General features: G+C 42.6%; 1 protein-coding gene across 2 annotated transcripts in view; it reads left to right on the top strand.

Annotated features, from left to right (window-relative positions):
• RAF1 (Raf-1 proto-oncogene, serine/threonine kinase) overlaps nt 1-17,366 on the top strand; it is a 314,694-nt gene that overhangs the window by 134,859 nt on the left and 162,469 nt on the right. For both annotated transcript variants that reach the window (XM_078661425.1, XM_078661424.1), the window contains exon 3: nt 17,180-17,292. In XM_078661425.1, coding sequence (XP_078517551.1) covers nt 17,180-17,292 — 113 coding nt within the window. The remainder of the gene's footprint in view (nt 1-17,179; nt 17,293-17,366) is intronic.

The following is a 17,366-nucleotide window of genomic DNA, read 5'->3' as shown; positions in this document are numbered from 1 at the left end:
GGCCTTCTTGATGATTTCCTTTAGTGTCCACTGCCCTCAAAGGATCTTGCGCTTTGTATTAGGACTCGAACAGCCTTCGATTACCCGTAGCCGAACTGCCTCCTCATTTGAGAAAGTGTTGAACTGACAGCATTGTACCAGACCTTTCAGCCTTGTGATGAAACTTGGCAATGATTCTCCTGGTTCCTGCTGTGCTGCATTGAAAACCATGCGTTCATGATCTACGCTTTCCTGTGCATTGAAATGAGTGCGTAGCGTCTCTTTTAGGTTTCTATATGTCTCTGTGTCTTTTGCTGAGAACGTCCTGATTAGGCGTCGGCCTTCGTGACCCACCAGCCGAAGTAGTAACAGTAGACAGTTGTTATCTCTTCGCTCTCCGGTTGTTTCAAGGAATGCATCTAGTGATTCTAGCCACTGGTTCCATCTAGAGCCCAGACTCTGGTCACTGGTCTGTGTCACTGGGGGTGGCACCCCAATGCAGATATTGGATTTGTGTTTTCCTTTTCTCACTGACATGGCGGAGGAGAGTCCTGGTATGCTACTGCCACGAGACTGTTCCTTTGTGTTTTCCGCGTTATTCTATGACGCTCTGCGGTCGAGGTCTTATGTGCAATGGTTTCCTCTTTGATTTTAATCGCCTGCTTTCACTTAGCACTGGAACTTCGTTTGTGCCTGGCCACTTGTTTCAGCTCTTGCATTTCCTTGTGCTTGTTTATTTGTTTCGCCTCTTGCCTTGGCCTGTGCTTGTTTGCCTCTATTGTTGCCTTACACTTGCCACTGTTTGTTTGTATGTGATGTTGCTCATTTACATTCATTGGTTACATTCGGTGCGGTCTTCGCTTATTTGGAACTGTCTTCTGCAGTTCGGCCCTCTTCGGGGTCTTCAGCACTTCTGCCCTCTTCGGGGTCTTCAGCAGGACTGCCCTCTTCTGGGTCTTCTGCACTTCTGCCCTCTTCGGGGTCTTCAGCACTTCTGCCCTCTTCGGGGTCGTGATCGACGTTGTCTTTGTTTATCTCTGGCACTTGCTTAGGCTTATGCATTTGCTTCTTACGTCTACTTGCATTTGCATGTGCTTGTCTGTGTTGACCCTTGTGTTTACTTGTGCTTGTTTACTTGTTCTATTCACTTTTCATTGGCTGATACTTGTTTGTTGCTGTACTCTTTCGCTTGCTCGTGCTTGTTTATTCTCTCTCTTTCAGTTGTCAGTGCTTGTTTGCCGCTTTCCTCTTGTATCGACAAATGCTTGTTTGCTCATTCCCATTTGTCTTGACTCGTGCTTGTTTAGTCTTTTATGCTTTTACATTGGCTAGTGCTTGATGCTGGCTGATGCCTGACTCTAACATGGCCGCTCATGGATCACACAGGGGTGTCCCTCTAGGCTGCCTGACTCAAAGATGGCCGCCCACTTGCAACTCTCATCTTCCACGAGGTTTGACTTTATTCACTCATCAGGCTCACAGGGCTTCAGTTGACACTCACCAGCAGTTAGTCGCTTGTAGGTAGCAACGTTTCTTCGTTTCCTCCTGTGTTCTGGTACATAGGAACGATCAGGTAGGATCGAGGCAGACTCTCGATTATGCTTCGTTACCTGCATGCCATTCCTCACGCATCGGGGGTGAGCTTTTCCGTTTTCTTTTTGGCGCGCAACAGCGCTCTTTTGTCTTGGCACTTCCCAGGGCTTCGTCAACGCTTCAGAGACCCCCGGTTGTCAGCGCAGTAGGTGGGAGCAGGGTGAGCTCCCGACTTCTCCTCAGTCGGCGCGTGCCGATTTGCACGCATCGGGGGTGAGACGCGTTTTGGCGCGAAGCGACGTCCTCTTTCAAAATGCCCTCGGCATTCAGCAGCACTTCTCTATCAGGGCTCCACGCGACTGGCACATCGCGGTATAAGGACAATGTCCACTGGCCTCTTACTCTAGGCGGTGGGCTTACTTACAACACTCTTGTCTCAGCAGCGTCTTATTCTTCTTGCACTGCAGGGGGACGGGACACTTCTTCACGAGGTTCTGTAGGTGGCAGGATGCACCCATCCCACCCTCGTCGCCAGTTGTCGTGTCTTGACCAAGGAAAGACCGACACTTCTTTATATTTCAACGAGCAGACCGACACTTCTTTATATTTCAACGAGCTTTATGATATGTGTCTTACCCTGTCCCGGTCCCTATTCTATCTGCCCTAGTCCCCGTCCCCTGGCTCCTTCCGTTCCTGTTCCTCCCCTTAACTCCACCCCAACCACTAGACTGTATCACGTTATCACAAGCGCCGGCAGTGTGTACTGCAGCAGTTCAGCACAGGACGCACCAACTTCTAGACCCTGGTTGCGTTCCGTAAGAGGGGTGACAAGACATTATTTTTCCTTTCTCTGTGTCTCTAGACACATTTGTTCTGCTAAACAACGCGTTTTTTCTGCTTTGCCAAGGAGTGTTACTGTAAGCCCCTTAGCAGTGAGATGCTGGTATGTGCATCTGAAAGACTTTCTTTGCCCTCTCACCCAGTGTGCTGTTCGTAAATGCCTAGAAGAAAAGAGGCAGAAAGCCAGGAACTACATTTTATTTTGCATTTCACAATGCTGCTCTTTGACATTACCAAATACGACACCATCATCTATTTTAGTTTTTTCAGCCAACAGTGCGTTGCAATGTGGGGTTTATTTTAGATGAAAACCTCAGCATGCAAAGTGGTGTTGGCTAAAATGGCAGAATTTGCTAGAGATGTGACAGAGCTCTTTGGTTTGTGCAAATTCTGGTGCAAATTAAGGTTCATGAAGTGCTCTCCGATTAATCTTGAGTTCCAAGTGAGGCTAAACATCAAATCCAATACATTTTAATAACGTGAAGCACTTAGGGCTCTGTAAGGAAGACAGAGAGGGGTTAAGTTCAACCCACACACTTTTCATAAAATCAGCAAAGTTACAAACTTAAATCATCAAATTTGTTGAAAATCAATTATTAATACATGAATGCATTATTCAGTGTATTAATTCGTATTAATTCAAAGCAATCCGAAAGTCATTTGCGCAGAGACAAACTATTAAAAAGATCTCCCAAATAGAGAGTCCTGTACTCTGCTAAGTCAAGATAATGCTGTGCTAGAAGGTCAGGAGGGGGGATTATCATTGAAAGTCCTACAAAGAAGCTGTTAGAGAGTCTTCTGAGTTCTTGTCTACCTTGCCTTAGCAATACTGCCATTTGATACACCTACTCATGGGTCAACATATAATGAACCAATCAAGTTAAGGCAGAAGCAGGTAACTAAGCTGATTATTTTCTCAAGCTACTACACAATTAATCTATTTTAAACATCCTTGTAACCTACAGTTCTCTGTACATTAGACCAAGCTGTACTCTGCAGGTGCCTCGCCAAAATAAAATATTTTCACATAAGAACTGAAAACCTAGGACACATTGAGATAGTACATGTGTAGTCGGCTTCTCCTGAAAAAGAAAGACCTTCTGAAAGCAAGATGGCAAAAAATGTTAGCCATTTTTAGGTTTCGACCTGGCGAAAAGCTGCGCTGCGCAGCTTTTCGGCGCAGGTCGAAATCTTTTGAGTTACACTGTACACTTCAGTTCAGCCTCTCTCTTCCATTGGCTAGCTCCATAAATGGAGGCTAGCCATTGGAAGAGAGAACTGTCCGTCATTTCCCGAGGCGATTGGTGGGCGTTCCCGACGATTCTTTCCCTCTCCACCCTTTTCGCATCGTCATCGCGGCCGTGGGCGGGGTTTATTTTTTGTTGTTGTCCAGGTTTGATTTGGCCATTCCGCGGTCGACCGCCGCCGGAGGAAGTCCAGGTGAGTGCCTTCCTTGCCGTTTCATCCCCCCTCCCGCTGTCCCTGTGCCTGCCCGCTCTCCTTGCCGTTTCCTCCCCCCTCCCGCTGTCCGTCAGGGCCGGACTGGGAACCAAAACCGGCCCCGGCAAAGTGCTCGGCCTGCCCCCTGGGGGTGCGACCGATCTCTTTGCCGGGCCGGTTTTCGGCCGATTTTGTTACAAGGCCGATTTTGCAGCTATGCTGCATAAACGGCCCTGTAACAAAAACGGCCCCCAGGGGCCCAAAACCGGCCCCCACCCTTGCGGCGCACCGGGGGATTGCCCGGTGCCCGTAATGGTCAGTCCGGGCCTGCTGTCCGTGTGCCTGCCCAAGCAGCATTTTGTTTATATTTGTCTTTTCCCTTTCTCATGTCCTTTTTCCGTTTCTTCTTTCCGTCTTTTCCCGTTCTCACCCCCCTCCCGCTCGCTGTCCGTGATGTTACCACCCCCCCCTCCCGCTGTCCGTGAGGCTACCACCCCCCGCCCCCCTCCCGCTGTCCGTGAGGCCTACGGGCTCCTCCAGGGTTTGTTTAGACTGCGGCCTCGCCTCCCATGCCAGCTCCCGCTATCAGCTGCACCATATGTGTGTAGTGCTTTCCAATGCACTTTTTAGGTTTTTGGCTAAAGCATGTGCTCTTCATTTGATGACCGCTCACTCGTAGTTAATCTTCATATGATGAGACCACGTCTGTAGTTTCTTTACATGCGATGGGTGCTGTTCTCTTCATATGATGACCGCATGCTAATAGGTAATCTCCATATCATAAGAGCATGCCTATAGTTGATATTCATGTGGTGATAGCCTGTCAGTAACGGATCTGTGTGTAATGACGGCGTTCAGTAGTTCCTGCAGCTCTTCTTCATGCAGTGGCAGGCTGTGCTCTCGGCACGTGCACAGCTCCTCTTCATGCGATGACCCCATGCCGCCCTTGTTCCATGCGATGATACGTTACCGTCGTAGCTCACTGTGAGAGGACTGCATGTTTCATGTTCCTCTACGGGTGATGAAAGCCGTGGGTGTCTCACTTTCTGTGTTCCCTCACGTTAGGGGTTTATATTCGATCGGTGCAGTCTTTGAGACTTATTGCCTGGTCTTTAGGGAGCTTCAGTCAGAGGTGGGCAGTGCTTTATTATGGAGAAGAATACGTCCTAGCGCCTACATGTTTCTAAGAATGTTGCTGGCGTTGTTGCAGAATGACGGGGTTGCCAAATGCCAAGGCCATCTAGTCTGTATGTCACACCATGTCTGTTTATCCACCAGTATCTTTCCTGCACCTAGGTTGGACACGCCTGGGTTCCTTTTCATCTGTGTTTTCTCCCTTTGCCACTGTTGTCAGTCTTGCTCTCCCTCTTTCTTTCCGCCGTTGGGTCAAAGACTAATGGCTATCAATGAGTTCCGTCCCCAAAGAAGAGTGCCGGTGGGCCCCGCCTGCACCCACCGGATAACATGAAGCCCTGGGGATGGGGTGGTTGTGTGGGCTGGAACAGTCTGTGTTGAGGTCTCTGCCACGATTGTGTGGAGTCCCCACTACCCCGTTGTAGCATTTTGCGTTAGCGGGGCCGTCCCTCGAACAGATCACCTGAGTTTCTTATTTACTTTCATTTTCATGTCAAGGGCCGCCCGCCCAGCAGTCTCAACTCTGGCTGCACACTAGATACCTTGTGCCCCCCTCACCTCAAAGTAACCAGCATTTGGCAGAGACCGCCCCCTGCATAAAAACACACGGTACATTTACAGACATCAAGCCAGTGTCTTTTCCACTTTAGAGAAGTGCGCACAGCATGTACAGTGCTGAGTCTTGTATAAGTTTACTAAAAACAATAGAGTTGCCAACCTTCACTTCTGTTCTTTCATATGATAGGTCTGAGAGCGGAAACGTATATGGTGTGGGGGGGCTCTGTGTGGGTGTGGGGGGGCTCTGTGTGTGTGTGTGTGTGGAGAGGGCTCTGTGTGGGGGGGCTCTGTGTGGGTGTGTGGGGAGGGCTCTGTGTGGGGGGGCTCTGTGTGGGTGTGTGTGGGGGGCTGTGTGTGTGGGGGGCTCTGTGTGGGGAGGCTCTCGGTGTGTCTGTGTGGCATTTGCGAGAGATTAAGCTATTGGCATTGTAAATGACAATGCCATTTATTTATCTGTTTTCAAAATCAACTCATAAATAAAAAGGTTGCCATTTACAATGCCAATAGCTCTAACTTTTGCAAAGGCGAAACCGTTGCATTGTAAATGCTTGTTAAACTTCTTTTTCAGGAAAAGCCGACTGCACTTGTCAGCTTTGTTTAAAATTTTTACAAAGTCACTTACTCCTTTAAAAAAACCTGCTTGTTTCACATGCGAAACAAAACATGAACTCTGCTCACATATTTTGTAAGGGTTGATTTTTTTCACTAATAAACTCCTGGAAGAAACAACCTAGCTTCTTACAGGATTACTGTACATTCATGTACTCCTATAGGATGATGGCCACCCACCTATGTAGTGTGGCATGCTTCATCAGTTAGTTCCGCATCTACTACTAGTCTGCCTTGGAGAGCGCTACTATTCACAGGCTCTACATGTGTTCCTTAGTTTGGGTGGGGTTATCTCTCTTATGTCAACATTTTTGTTCTCCCTTACTTAACCCCTTGCATGCGTTGGACGCCCCCCGGCCGTCTGACGTCACAGTGGGCTTGTGCAGAGGACGGCCGGGGGCCGAACCCCGCCCACTCATTATTTCCATAGCACCGTGGGAGAATTTGCGCCACGGTCAAGGGGTTATACAGTCAGGACGATTCAGTAGTTGTTGTTGCCCCAGCTGTCCGCTTTGCCCACATCATATTTTGAGGAGGACAGGTAGAACAAAGATGTTTGCATGATAACACATGAATATACAAAGAGAATACCACAAAAAGTCAAGTTTATATGTTCAGTTATCCCATTAAAACATTATTGGATTGGTTTGTATTTATGGAGAACATAACTCTAGAAACACATTTAGGTTTAGTCATGGTAACATGGCAGAACATGTTGGCATGCTGGCAAACACAAACTAGCCTGGGTCAGTCCCTTAGGCCTTTAATGAAGCCGGCCCATTTGGCATTATGCTGTTAAGATTAGTGACCAGTTCTCACTTGGTGTTGCACACGTGTACACTGCCATGTGCAGACGACCACGCGATGGCTTTAGGAGATTGAGAACGCACAACCTGCCGACTTTGTAGATGGTCATCTGACACTGAAATGCAGTCTGAACTTGATCTTTTCTTTGAAAGGCACTGCAGTTGGATTATTGGAAGGGCCACAGAGCAACCTTCTAGCACGTACAGACACAGAGCAGCCAAGTCACAACAGCACACTACACAACCACTGGCCGAATTGAAGCTCGCCTTTTCTGTTGTTAGATCTGACATGAAAAGGTGAGCTTTAATTCTGCCAGTGGCTGTGTACACATGTGCAACACTTATGTGATCAACTTAAAAAAGAGCTTTCAGTAGTACTATAGAAAGGGGCTTTGACTGTGTGCACATGTTGGTAACCAGGAGTACATATTTTGATCTGGCAGAAGGTGTGCGCTTCCACAGAAAAAGTGCTTCCCCTTCACACAGCCCTGGTTATTTTGTTTAGTTCAACATCTTCCTGAGCCTGCAACAGTATGGCTGCATGAGCTTTAGCTTTCAGGAGCAAACACATGACATTGTAATGCTGTTGAAATGTCTTAGCTAACTAGGTATTTTACAGTGATAGTTTTCCTCTGACAGTAGCACATATAGGAGGAGGGCAGTAATGAGGAATATGTTTCAGTCCCAGCACCCTCTTTTTCCATCTTTAACTTTGAACTTCAGAGCTTGTGTTTCAGAGCCGTATGGGATGCACAGAGCTGCATTAATTGACATGTATTTTTAGGTCTGTCTTGATGTACAACTCACGCCTAATGTGATCAACAAAAACTAGCTTTCAGAGTACTACTGAGAGAGGGGCTTAGTCTGCATCCACATGTTGCTCCCCCTGAGTACAGGATGTGATTTGCGCACGTTTGTGTGCTTCCACTTAAAAGACTGCTTTTATTGCACTTTTTGGCTTGCAGCAAAGTTTAAACTCGATACAGTAAAACTGAGTTTTATGGAGGAAACCCAATGGTGATGCCTATCGGCTTCCTGTGTTTATTATGAAAATATGAAAAAGGCACTATGACAAACATATTTTATCATGAAAACCATACCTTAAAGTCAATGGGCATTTATTGTGAATTGTTATTACTCTATAATAAAGCCTAACAGGTATTTTGTTACATGGGATCTACCAGATTACTGTAGCAGGCAGTGGTTTTTGTCTTGGTTACACCATGTAACAAACCGTGGACATAGAATGTTTGCCCTGTGAGAATACTTGTTGGGCCCTCTTAGAAGAGATAATATATTGCCTAGCCAACTGTAATTTTGTGTACCTTTCTAATTTTATGACCATCTCTCTGGTAGTTGTCTTGTGGAAAAGCTTACGATCAAAACTGTAGGCCAGAGTTGGTTATGGTGACAACTGGGAAACTTTATGTCTGATACGATATATCTGGTCTGCTTATTGTGAAACGTTATGACAAAGGCAATTAGACTACCTTATTTATTGTGAAAACATTTGTTAAAGCCATTCCTTTTATAGTTGGTTGTTATCACATTGCGTTACAGGCTATGGACAGGTAAATTGTTGCATGTAATCTCACAGACTACCGTAGTAGGCAAGGGTTTTGGCATTGGGCACCAACTCGGACAAACCCTTGTTGTTTTCAACATGATGGTCCTTTTTAGGCTCTGTTGAGAGGGGATTTATATGGTTTTGCAAGCTGTATTTTTCCACTTACTTGTAACTTTGTAATTGTATGCATGATAGTTGCCAGGTTATATGCACTTGGATAGTCTGGTGTTGGGTACGGTGTGAGGCCAATGGTAACAGTATCATCGACTCATTAGGGAAATTAAGATTTCATTGGTTTGACTTGTTTTAGGTGAAACATGACAAGGCCATTAGCCGGTATTCCATTTAGTGAAATAAACATGTATGAAAGACAATAGGCTCTTAAGGGTGGATTATGATTACAATTGGCTAAAGCCTGTATGTAGGCAGACATTTTGTTGCAGGAAATTTCACAATTACCATAGTTGGCAAGAGTTTTGTTGGTTACTCCTTCGAACAACCATGGGTATAGGAAATTTGCACTGACAGCACTGTCAGATTCCTTGTTAAGCCCTGTTAAGATAGATCGTTTTCTCAAGTGTAATTTTGTATACATTTGCATTTTATGACTGTATGCTGAATGGTTACCTTGTGGGAAAGCCTACGCTCAGTATAGTGGGCCTGTGCTGGTGATGGTGACAAACCAATGATAACAGCTATAGGCTTGATGTGTATAGAGGAAAAAGTTATGTCAGATGCCTTTATGTAGGGCCTGTTTAGAAAGAAAATGTATTACAAAGGTAATACGCCTAGTTTGGTTATTGTTAAAGGCATATGGTATGCCTCTAATAGTGTATTCTTAACGCATTATGTCACAAGCCGTATAAAAGGTGTTAGTTTAAAAGCAACATCACAGGCTACCATAGCAGGCAATGGTTTTGATCACCCAGTCTGACAAACTCTAGGAGTAAAATTTCACTGTGATGAATATTGTAAGGCCCTGTTGAGAGGGTTACAATTGCCAAGTGTCATCTTGCATATATTTGTACTTTTATGAATGTATTCCTGATGGTTGCTAGTTTATGTGCACTTTAGCAGGCCTGTGTTATGTATATACAGTCATGCCATTGGTAACGTCTTTTCAGTTCACTGGGAAAAGTCATGTCGGATTCCTTAGGTGTGATCTGTTTGTTATAAGCCAGTAGGCCTTACTTATTGTGAAAAGCATGTGTTAATAGGAAAACGCGTTTAAGGGTGGATTGAGATTACACTGTGCTAAAGGCTGTAGGCAGGTATTTTGTTGTGTAAATCTAGCAGATTACCATAGTTGCCAAGGGTTGTGGGTGTTGGTGACCCACCCAAACAAACTATGGGATTAGGTTTTACCAGCTGTGTTTCGTACATCTTTCTAATTTTATTACAATATAACTGATGGTTGCCTTGTGGAAAGACGTATGGCTAACTTAGTAGGCCTGAGTTGGTTATGGTGACAAGCCATAGATAATTGTTATAGGCCTGACATGTTTAGTATGAAAAAGTTACAATTAAGGCAATAGACCCTGACGTTGATTGTGAAATGCATATCTTAATTTCAAGAGGCATTTAAGGGTAGATTGTTATCACTCAGACCCGTGAGAAAGGTAAAGGCCGAGTCGCTTCAGGAAAGGGCTGGTTTCAGAATAAAATGTATGTGCAGCATTCAGAAGGCTCGTTCTTGGGAACTGAAGAACTATTATGCTGATGTTATGGGCTGCCAGAGCATGGCCCAGACCGCCATATAAGGAGGCTTAAAGAAAACTGTGAATTTACTGTGAATATCTATCTATCTATCTATCTATCTATCTATCTATCTATCTATCTATCTATCTATCTATCTACCTATCTACCTATCTCTCGCTCTCTCTTTCTTTATCTATATATCTATCTCTCGCTCTCTCTCTCTCTTTCTTTATCTATATATCTATCTCTCGCTCTCTCTCTCTCTCTCTCTATATATATATATATATATATATATATATATATATATATATATATATATATATATATATATATATATATATATATATATATATATATATACATATATTCCTTCTGCTACTGGCTCTCTCACTCACTGAAAGCATTTTTGCTCTTGCACATGTGCACAGCCACAGAAATGCATTTCATTGCTGGGATGGATGGGCCAGTACTTTATTCTGCCAATGCTTATTTTCTTTCTGTTCTTATTCATTTTATTATATTTGTTTAGTCATCACGCTTCAAACTAGGTCTCCCTTTCACATCAATTTAGACATCTTTGCTTCAATAGTGATCTACTTTAAAACGAAAAAGAGTTAATTTTTCAACATCACTTTTGAAAATACACCTGCATGCCGGGATGCACTGGTGTACTAACATTATACTCAATAGTTACTTTTTTATTTGTCATTTTTATTGTAACCATGTGGCCATTAAGAAAGTGGCATTTATTATTTTTTGATTATTTTTATGTTTGTGGCATATACTTCCAATGAAAGAAATAAAAAATAAAAACACCTCACCAGATTTTCGAGATTACCATCTGGCTTCGCCAGTGCATGTTCGAATTAGTGGCAGTAGCTGACTGTATTGATCAAATACTTTTGAGACTGAAAAAATCACGACACAAATCAAATTGATTTAGTTTTAATCCCAGATAAAATAATTCTACGTGTGTCCTATTTAGCAGCACTGGGGAATGTCTATCTGCTTTTGAAATTAAGAAAGTGGCCTGACATGGGGTGTACATAGCCTTTATTTTTTTTAAACTTCTTTATAAATGACTTGCTTTTCCCACTGACCTTGATGTTCCCTTTCTAGATGGCCTCCGAACGCTGACCCCAAGTTTACCCTTATGCTCCTACTTTTGAGAGATCAGCAACACTCCCCAGACACCCTGATGGTCCATAGGGCATCTGAACATTGACCCAATGACCCCTGATGTCCCTAGTCCAAACGCCACCCCATTCCCCGATTTGCTGTATGCAAAGTAAAATGTTCTTGCTAAAACAGAAGTAGCTTTCATAAACTACATCTTGCTTTTAAATGTATGTACTCGTACCTAAAAGAAATTGAAGGTCAATGCACAGAAAGGCAGCATCTTGCTTATTAAAAACAGAAAGCCCAGGCAACACAATTGTTATCTTAATGGCATTAAACTTGAACAACTAGAAACTTGAGTTTAAGTTTTTGCAGTACAGGTGAGTGTTGCTCGCACAAGCGTGCCAACTATATCTAACACAGAGCACATTTTAGTAATGTATACTTTTAAATCTGTGGGAAGCCCGTTGTCTGCATCACTGAAAACTATTGCACCCAGATTTAGATCAGTTCAGTTTAATCTTTATTCGTCTATCAAAAGATAGTCATAAAAGTACATCATACAAAGAAAACGTGTTTTGTATATGGGTACAATCAAATTGATAAAATCATTCCTTTTTTTATATTAAAACCATAACATCCAATTTCATATTAGTACATCACCAAAGAATCAAGCCTTAAAAATTACACACAAAAAAACTAATACTAATATTCTAAAATTCCATAGATTATGTAATTTCATTTCCGCTAGATACTCATAGTTTTTCTCATTTTAATAGCTTTCAGGATAAACAGGGCAACACTGTAACAAGTCAAGGGATCACCCAGTGTCACCAAGAATTTCAATGCTACTTTATGTGACCTTCTCTAATGGGTGAGAAAAAGAGGCTTCAGATAAAAACATCTAAAATTCTTATAAAAATTACAAAGTAGCCAAAATGCATAGTACTCTGCTTACTCCTGTTGTCACATGGACATAGCATATCTTCAGGCGGATAAATCCGTATAGTAGGGAAAGCTACAAGATAATGAGCAATGCCACATCTTAATCTAATTAACATAAACAGATGATGGGCGTAGGGCACATATGACAGAAAGTTTTTTGTGCTTGCCTCTTTGCTATTTGATATGTACTGTGAAACAATTTGTCCTTTTCAGCCTTAGATCTCAGGTCCAGGCTAAGTTCTAGAAATGTGTTTTTAATCTCTTTCTTTGTGTACATCAATGTTTTAGAAATTTCTGACCGTATTTTTACCTCATACACATTTTTCAGAGCGGAATTAATATATGACCACCATGGTATTTTAAGTGCAGCGTGCAATTTAAGACAATATAAAATAATTAATTTTGTTAAAGCAGTTTCTTCTCTTTTCCAAACTGATTTCCAGAATACTAATGGTTGTACCAATAGTAGGTCTTAGATAAACTGAAGACCCACCTCATGATGTTCGATGGTGTTTGAAGCAGATGGTGGTAACTAAAACAAGCGTTTCAGGACAAGGTTTTCTTGTATTTGCAAGACCTTGTTATTTGTGTAACCCGATAGCCCTGCTCCATAAAGGGCTGTACTTGCACATTTGGCTTTATACAAAGCTGCCATCTCATAAATAGGACGTTTCCCTAGTTTGGAAGAAAATGTAAAAATTCCCTGGGTTACCCTGTTCATTTTGGCTCTAATACCTAAATAGCAAAAGGAAGTGACAGTCTGGATAGCATTTTTTTCAATGAAAAAGGTTTTGAGCGGTGTAGGCCCACAGATCATGGTGTATGTTTTGGACTTATTTATAACCATTTTCTTCTGCACCATAGAGGTAGAGAATGCGTCTATCAGTCTCAGATCAATGACCTGTCGACTGAGTTACAGAACACTTCGACGTGGAGTCACATAAGCTTCAACAAAGTAAATGTCTGCACAAATACTGAAGTTTTATGCAGTCAACTCAGGTTATTTTACTCAAAAGAATTAGTAAGATTTATCAGCCAGTGCTGCTATTAGACCACTTGTCTTATGGATTTGGTTGTGGTCAAACCTGACTTCAGAAGTGTCTCGGTATGCCCGTAGAGCCACCCCAAGGATTGGTATTGCTCAGCTCCTTCCATGGGTATCATTTATGAAGGACAACCAGGTTAGTCTTGGTCCACATAATGTGTGGGCAGAATCCAAATTCATAACGAGATCTGACCTAAAAATGCTCTCTGCATGATTTGGGGACGGTTTAAAAAAAGAGGACAACAACTCTGTCTTGAGTACTCCATTGGGCCCATCTATCTGTCACGTAAGAAGTACAGTTGGGCTCAGATTTGGATTGGCATCCCCACCTTTCTTGAAATCTGTTTACGTGATATTTTGTTTGGGGGGTTTTCCATTAAGATTAAGGAGCTTTACGTCAAAATTGAGTAAAATATGCCTGGGTTTGTGCCTGTGTTGTAGGAGACAGGGAGAGCAAATCACTCTTGTTATTCTGTTGTGCATGTTACAGAAGATTGAGAAGATATCCCCTAATGCCGATGTTCTCTCATTGGGGTCTGGACTGCACAGGTAGCTCTTAGCGTATATAAGGATTGCATGAATGTGGTAGCCCAACATTCTCTTGCAAATGTAATCTTGATGGTTTAAAGTCAGAGGGCAGGAATGTTATTAATGGAATCGTGACTATAAAAACCAGCTAGAAATTATTTATTTAGAAGCCATCTGTTTTAGGAATTGATGTTTTGTATGAATGATTGTTGCATGTTTTTGTGTCTGTATGGATAGTATGGACTGTTTATTAAAATTTAAAATTTTCAGATGTAAAATTCTGGAAATAGTCATTAACTGTAAATGGCAGTGTCATATATACTGTAATGATCCCACTATGCACACTTTCTGATGCCAAGGGGCACTTTAAAAAGAAAATTAGCCCAGGGATTTTGAATTTATCCATCATTGTCTTATCCGGAGACTCTTACCCTCCAGCGGCTCCTTCCCTGTGAGACCGTGGTGTAACCATGCACTACTGTAGAAGACTGTCTGAGTACTATCTCTTGTCATGGTGGAAACCATGCACTACATTGATAGCCGCTCTCAGGGCTAGCTCTAGCCTTGTTATTTATCCTGACCACAAATGTTGGTCAGAGAACACTTAGTGACAGTAAGAACCATTCACCTTGTGCGAAACCTGGAATGGTGTCAGAACACGAAAACTCTAAGATACAAACACTCCAAGCCGAACTTAGAATAATATTGGTAAAGAGGGCAAGACCCTGGGTACATCATTTGGTGAAACGTTGAACAGGCATTGGCAAAGAAAATAGGTCTGAGTTTTGTGTACTAATATATGGAGAGCATGACTTGTGGGACAGAGCCACCATGAGGGGACAGTTGGGGTTCTAGTTGTAACATAGTCCCTCATTCTGTACAATTCAAAAGCACGAGTGGAGGTGGGAGGTCACACCCAAACAGCCAACAGCCTCAGGTGAGAGATGAATACACCACTGGTCTGAACAAACATTTGATGGACAAATTCTTAAGCCAATGGTTGAAAAGGGTGGACACAAACCCCAATGTGTGTATATTGTTAGCAATAGGTCTGTTGGAGAGCTGCACTGTCAATAGACAGACCTAAAATCCAGCTTCTCAAAGGCAGAAAAAAAAATTAAAAACTCACTAAGTTTACCACAACTTACTTTACTGCTTATGTACCTTCAAGAACAATGAGCCTCTCGAAAAGATCAGAAGGCTGAGACCCCAACAAAAGTCCTTTAGGCAATAGACTTGAATGTTAAAAAGCCAGTCTTAGTATTTCGTACCTTTGCAGTCAATACTATTAGTCTTGTATAGTGGTATACTAATAATGATATCTAGTGAAGCGCCTAGAGCTGAAAAAAGTGTGTAGTGCACAATATATAATTAGTTATTTTTATGCATTTATCTCATGGTGGTCACATAGCTTAGGGTAGCGACTGGTTATGGCCTGCACTGTGTGCTCCCCGTCTTAGGCTTAGGCTCCCCAAAATGTGGCATGGTATTTAGACAGTGAAATTGCTCAGCAGTGCCTTCTAGACAGCTTTAGATCATAGGCTCCAATCTTAAAAGTGCAGACTTGCCAATTCATATTTTATAGGAAAATTATTTTTTGCTGTAGCATTAATACCTAATGTTTACGTTAAAAGAGGCCATTCTTTTAATGTAACTAGTATCACATTGATCACACACAACTTCCATTTCCTTGCTGGCTATGCCTCTCACTTCCTACGTCATCCTTATGTTTACTCTTCTCAAGCTCTGCTATTTTACTTCATCACTTACAGGACAACGAATATTAAATGCAAGACTATCACTTACCAAGCTTAAATGTCTTACTGGTTGCAAGAGGTACTGCAGTCCAGCATCGACATATCCCAAAAACGTTTAAAACCCCCTCATTAAAAGTGTTTTCAAGACGTTGGTGAGCACGTCATCACTAAAGACCAAAATTAGTGGAACTGATTATCAGAAAGTACATACCGTTTCATTTAATTGTAGGTAATGTTCGTATGGCATACTTAACTAAGCAGCAGGAATCGAAATGACGTGTGTATGTTTGCTCTGCAAGTATCTTTTATTAACTTTGAACAGTGAGTTAGCTTGTCTGGTATTTAGGGTGCAATGCAAGACTGGACCAGACTAGTAGTAGTTATACTGGAGGAGGGCTTGCACTAATCTTGGCGACCCAGCCCTCCGTCATTATGCACCATCATGTACCTGCTAGTATTTAACACACATGCTTTGTTTAACATACACACACACCCACACCACACCACACCACACCACCCCACCGCACACCACACCACACTCTATAAGTGTTGCCTAAGTTTGTGAGAAGAATGGGGTCACAATCGTCGATGGAACTTATTCCAAGTAATGTGATGCCGGGTTCAGTGCGAGAACTTTCCCAGCTTGCACATCAACTTACATCTGTATCGGAATCAGATATGGCAGTCGAGCATTCAGCAGCTCACTTTGCACCCGGCACTTTCTTATATATTAAGGTTGAGGCATACAATGAAGCCTTGAACCCATGATTTGTTCATCCAGTTTTCACAAACTGACAGGTAGGATTCGTTAGTATTGGATCTACACTCCATCATTTGTGAATCAATCAGCAGAGAGAAATTGATGACAGAGGATTCAAGCGACGAAGCAGCTATCCCAACAATTGCTTCAAGCTTGCGAGCCAGCTGGAGTGTATTTCTATCTCCAATCTATGACTTTATGTGGAGTGTGGAAGCTTGGATGACATATCTTTACAAAGGAGCTTCTAGTATGTTGATACAAGCTTTCAGCATATGGAAACTCATCCAGAGCATCACATGTTAGAATTAGTACAGAATTTGCTTTTGGCGTGTGTGATCGGTATTAATTAGAGTGTATTAACATCTTTCTGTCCCCCCGTTTAGTTTTCTGAAACTTCTTAATCATGAGATTAATAGAGTAGCAGACAACATTCTGGAATGTATTGATTGCTCTTAAGTTAGGCTACTATCAAATGATAAACCGCAGTTTGTATACTCTGGAACTGCTGCAACTTCATGTTCTGCCTAGTCCTTCATAAAAAATAGGAATAACATGGAAAGGAAGGCATAGGCACATGTTCAATTTACTCCACGTTGTTTTCCTTGATGCTTAGTTCTTGTTTTCCTCCATTCTTTTTTATCAGTGATTTTCTATAATGGTTTTTGTCCAACCGTGTCCTTTTCAATTTAGGAGCAGCCAGGCTCAACATCCCAAGTTCATCACTAGATTAACATACATGTACTGGTTGTTCCAGGTGTCTAATAAATTGCACCTTCATTAATATTTTCTTGAACTGTTCTGGCGCCCCCTTCTGCCTAGGCAGATACTGCATTGAGATCTCACCTTCTCTCTTGTTTTCAGGTCAGCGTGCGGAATGGGATGAGCTTACACGATTGCCTCATGAAGGCCCTTAAAGTACGCGGTCTGCAGCCCGAATGCTGTGCAGTGTTCCGGTTACTTCAGGAGCAGAAAGGGTACGAGTCCGAGGTCTTCTCATTATTAAGAAAAGGTGTTTTAATGTCATGTTGTGTCTCTGTTGTGAATTGGA

The sequence above is a fragment of the Lissotriton helveticus genome, chromosome 9 (assembly GCF_964261635.1).
Source record: "Lissotriton helveticus chromosome 9, aLisHel1.1, whole genome shotgun sequence".
Lineage (NCBI taxonomy): Eukaryota > Metazoa > Chordata > Amphibia > Caudata > Salamandridae > Lissotriton > Lissotriton helveticus.
Note: the sequence above shows the minus strand (reverse complement) of the source record. Positions and strands in the feature narration are given on the sequence as shown.